The sequence below is a fragment of the Teleopsis dalmanni genome, chromosome X, assembly GCF_002237135.1.
Source record: "Teleopsis dalmanni isolate 2A chromosome X, ASM223713v2, whole genome shotgun sequence".
In the NCBI taxonomy this organism is placed as follows: Eukaryota; Metazoa; Arthropoda; class Insecta; order Diptera; family Diopsidae; genus Teleopsis; species Teleopsis dalmanni.
Window position 1 is genome coordinate 855,833 of NC_051848.1, and position 4,394 is coordinate 860,226.

At 29.2% G+C, this 4,394-nt stretch overlaps 1 protein-coding gene across 2 annotated transcripts; it reads right to left on the minus strand.

Moving 5' to 3' along the window:
* Window positions 1-377: 377 nt before the first annotated feature.
* LOC119662239 (uncharacterized threonine-rich GPI-anchored glycoprotein PJ4664.02-like) lies at window positions 378-4,133 on the minus strand. Of its 2 annotated transcripts, none has more exons than XM_038071818.1 (4): window positions 4,038-4,133; window positions 2,311-2,776; window positions 1,518-2,250; window positions 378-1,456 (listed from the first exon to the last, which is right to left on the minus strand). In XM_038071818.1, exons 1-4 carry the CDS (start codon window positions 4,043-4,045, stop codon window positions 432-434), a joined length of 2,232 nt encoding a protein of 743 aa, XP_037927746.1. In that variant the 5' UTR covers window positions 4,046-4,133; the 3' UTR covers window positions 378-431. The 2 variants fall into 2 exon arrangements, with proteins under 2 accessions (XP_037927746.1, XP_037927745.1); XM_038071817.1 differs by lacking the exon at window positions 4,038-4,133 and adding an exon at window positions 2,917-3,074.
* Between the last annotated feature and the right edge of the window lie 261 nt (window positions 4,134-4,394).

The window sequence follows — 4,394 nt, forward strand, 5'->3', positions numbered from 1 at the left end:
AGTCTTTTCGATCGATGAAAGAGGTTATTAAGCTTAGACCTAAGACTTTTTTTCCAAGCCAAGGCTTTTGCAAATATAGAATTCAGTTATTTCTTTTTATTCTTGAAGTGGATGACTGGTTTCTTAGCACAGGTACATACCAGCCAGTAGTTTTTATCCAGTATGATTTTCCTTCTCGATAAATGAACATGTACTCGTAGTTGGATTATTGATTAAAATGTTTAAAAACGCTTAGTTTAGGTTTTTTATTTTTTTCAAATGTATTTCTTAATATATAGTATAGTGCATAGTTTTTTAAATATATTTGTACATATACTATGTTATGATTCCAAACATATGCACCAATATTTAAGTTTTAAATCAAATAATTAATAAAATTTCAAAAATATGAAATATATTTAAAAATAGCATTTAAATCAACCCATTTCCTTCTATTCAATATATTTTCGTTTATCCTTATTCTTCGAAGACTTCCAAGATGCACTTACAATACGATCAATTTCAGTACAAAGTGCAGAATCGTGAAACACTGTGAGACCTCCACTTCTTAGAAAACCCAAGTCTATCAGATTTAGTGCATGTAAAAATTCACTAGTCGAATCTAGAAACCCTTCAGATTTCACCTGTTCTGTAGCTTTCTGTTCAAGTGCGTTATAGTATTCCATCATATTTGCTCTTAAAATTGACAACTCTTTTGCTGTTTGACATTTTCGCTCAAGCTCCTTTTTAATGTTTTTAGGAACTTTCTTAAAAACATCAGCAGAGTCATCTGCAGTAACTTTACTCTCCTTGTCTGCTTCCATAGTGGGACTAAACGATTTATTGGACTTGTTGGGAACTCTAGCACTTTTTATTTCAATGGAAATAAATTTAACAGCTTTTTTAATGCAGTCAAATTCTGTGGCATTGTCGGTTAAAGTTGAGGAGTCGGTATTGGCTTCAATGACTGGTTCTTTTGTAGGAATGTTAATTGATTCTTTTGCAATAGTTGATTCTTTCTGTATAGGTATGTATGTTTCAATAATATGTTTTTTTGTTGGGATGGTAACTGATTCTTTTACAAAAGTTGTTTGTTTCAATATGGGAACGTATGTTTCAATAACAGGTTTAGCTTTCGAAATGGTATGTGCATCTTCTGCAATAGTTGCTTCTGTCAGTGTAGGTGTGTATGTTTCAGTGACAGGTTTAGCTGTGTGGATGGTAGCTGCTTCCTCTGCAACTGCTGATTCTTTCAATGTGGGCATGTATGTTTCAATGACAGGTCCAGCTTCTAAACTGTTAACTGCATCTTCTCCAATAGTTAATTCTTTCAAAATAGGTACGTATGTCTCAATGACAGGTTTAGCTGTGGCGATGGTAACTACATCTGCAGCAGCTGATTCCTTTGATATGGGTTTATATGCTTCAATAACCGGTTCATTACATAATTCAGGTGGAGTTTTTCTAATGAAAACATCTTAAAGTAAAGAGAGATAAAAACAGAAGAATGAGTTGTAAAAAAATGATTAATTATCTACCTTTAACTGTATCTTTAAAAATATTTTTTCTTGGCTCTTTTTCAAATGTTACTATTTCTATTGATTCTTCCGTGGACAGTATTAATTTTTCCATAGCTGAGGCTTTTGGCGTAGGTTCCTCTTCAAGTGATTCTTTCATAGCTGATTCTTCTAAGGATGTCACTTCAATTTCTTCTAAAGAATTTGTGGAAAGTTTCACACAATTTGAATATAAATTATCTGTTAAAGCAGTGCATTCATTATCATTTCTATTTTCACAGGAAGTTTTGGAGTCATTCGAAGATATACAATTATTTTTATTCGAAATGGAGTCTGAACTGACTTTTGCTACATCATGTTGATTATTTAAATTTGGGCCAATAACTTTTTTGTTAATCAGGTCACTAACTTGTGTCTTGCAGGTACTATCTGAAATAGTTTCTTTGCCATTCATTTTCTCATTTACATCCTCAGATACAATATTACTAATGTTGGCAATTATTGGGGATAAATTTGTTGAATTATCATATGAGGTGTCATCATTAATTTCACCATTTTTATTATTGTAGCAAACATCAGTAGTTGATATAGAGTTATCATTATAACTAGTGTTTTCGCTAAAAGTGTTGTGAGTTAGAGTTGAAGTTTCAATAGGTGCTATTGGCTTATGTACTGAAACCATTGTGCTAGGACTAGAACTGCTGATGTCGCAATTTGTGTAATTATTACAGTAACCAAAATGGAGTACTAATTCCTTAAGAAATTCATTTATTATGGTTATTAAGATTTCCATTTTAACTCTAATAATACTTACAGACTGGTTCGTAACTACTTCAAATGGTTTCTTTTCCTCAGTACTTTTATTTGAATTACAATCTTCAACAGTTTCCACACTAATGCTTTTCATTTGTGGTATAACTTTTTGTGTATGGTGTTGCGAACACCACATGTATGTATAACCTTCATTCTTGGCTCTAACAGTAGCTGCGATTATTTTGTCTCTCCACTTCATCTCAGTTAACCGTTCGGGATGGAACACGAATTCAATTGCTTGGCCAATTGGAATTGTTTCAAATGTTGGAATAAAATAATTATTTTCGGTTTTGAATTTAAATATGAGTCTCTTATGCTCATCTTCACAGTAAGCGGTTGTGCCAGTATCGGATATATTAGCTAAATCAAATGTAGCTGAGTTCTCAAGATCCAAATCGTGTTTTTTATCATTAACTGAGTAATGTTTCACTTCATCCCTTTTGGTAATGGGTTTTGGTGTATGGTAACTAAAATAAACAATTTTTATTGAAATAAAAGAGCATACAAAAATCTTTTTTCTTCGTCATACAGATATATTAGTTCATATTTTATTATAATCTATATATAAGCTATGAACTATAATAAAATATTTATTGTTTTTGCATACTCTAGACGTTTTTTAAAAAAATTGATGAGTTCAAATATGTTGAAAACCATTTATTCTGTAAAAGGGACGTAGGGTTCGTGAAATTTAAAAGAATTGTATATGTAATTGTACAAAGTGCCGATTTCGTATATAAATATATATTTTATGTAATTTTTTTATTTTTGTTTTAAATTATGTTTTTATAATTTTTATAAAAATTGAAATTTGTAATTAAAAATGTTTAAATTTACAATTAAATCAATCAGTACTAGTTTTATAATACATTTAAAATTGAAAACATATGATTGAATTCAGGTAGAAAATACAGAAGTTTCTTTTTGACTATATTACACCAAAATATAAAGCAACAGAGTTCTACTATAAATATTCTATTCTACTATAAATATATCATAAATGTTAAGACTATAATTTGATGAGAGTATTATCATTGTGATTTTATTGCGATTTTGTATATCAAAGCCGCTGTCTTTTTTTTACAGTTTCACAATCGTTTTTGTTTTCAATTTCCGCATAACCACAAGTACAAAACAAAAATGTAAATTTTTTCAATTCAGATTTCGCAGTAAAAAAGAATAAAATTACTACTTCTGGCGGTAAGAAAACAGAATAAATTAAATATATATTTGAAATGTTCTCTTTAGTCAAAAACATAAATATATAAATATTAACAAAAAAATTTAAAAAAATACCGCTAAACCAAATACCAAAATGTGGGAAGTAGACCAGTTTGTACACATCAATGGGTTACAGGGGTTATACGGGACTGGTAACTACAGTAATTGGTAATTCTATATTAAGGATAATTTTGTACTGATTAAATTTATTTGAAGAATAAGGCTGGAAAATTTTAACAAATAATACATTAAACATTATGATTCATTTATCCTTAATATAGATATAATTGACTGTGCTAGTTAGGAGAAAATTGTGTATACAATCAAACTTTATTAGAGTAATTGTGCAGTAATTATCGTCAATAAATTAAGCTATACTCATATGGGATTTATACAAAGATGCAATCCTAATCGTAATAATGAAAACAAACCTCTTTATAGAGAATATTAATTCATTGATTAAATATAATAACTATATACATATGTAAAAAGCTTTAATTTATATACTTTCTCATTGTGCCTATTGTTGAAGACCAATTTTAAAAACGACCACATATATGTTAAATACTTCTTTCTTTATTATTGTGGTGATGTTACGTAGTAATGTAGTGATCCTTTAAAAACTATATATAAAATTTTATTTATTATTCATACTTAAAATAATTATATTATAAATAATTATAAAAATAATTATATTGCTACAACTGCCTTGATTGTACCGGATCTTAAACCAAAAGGAAGGCATGAATGACAACCAGCTGACATATGAACTGTCAGTTTATATATGTACTGGGTTGCATTTTATAATGATAACCTGCACGGTTGCAACGACTAAAGTAAGTTTACAAATGTTATGAGGAGATT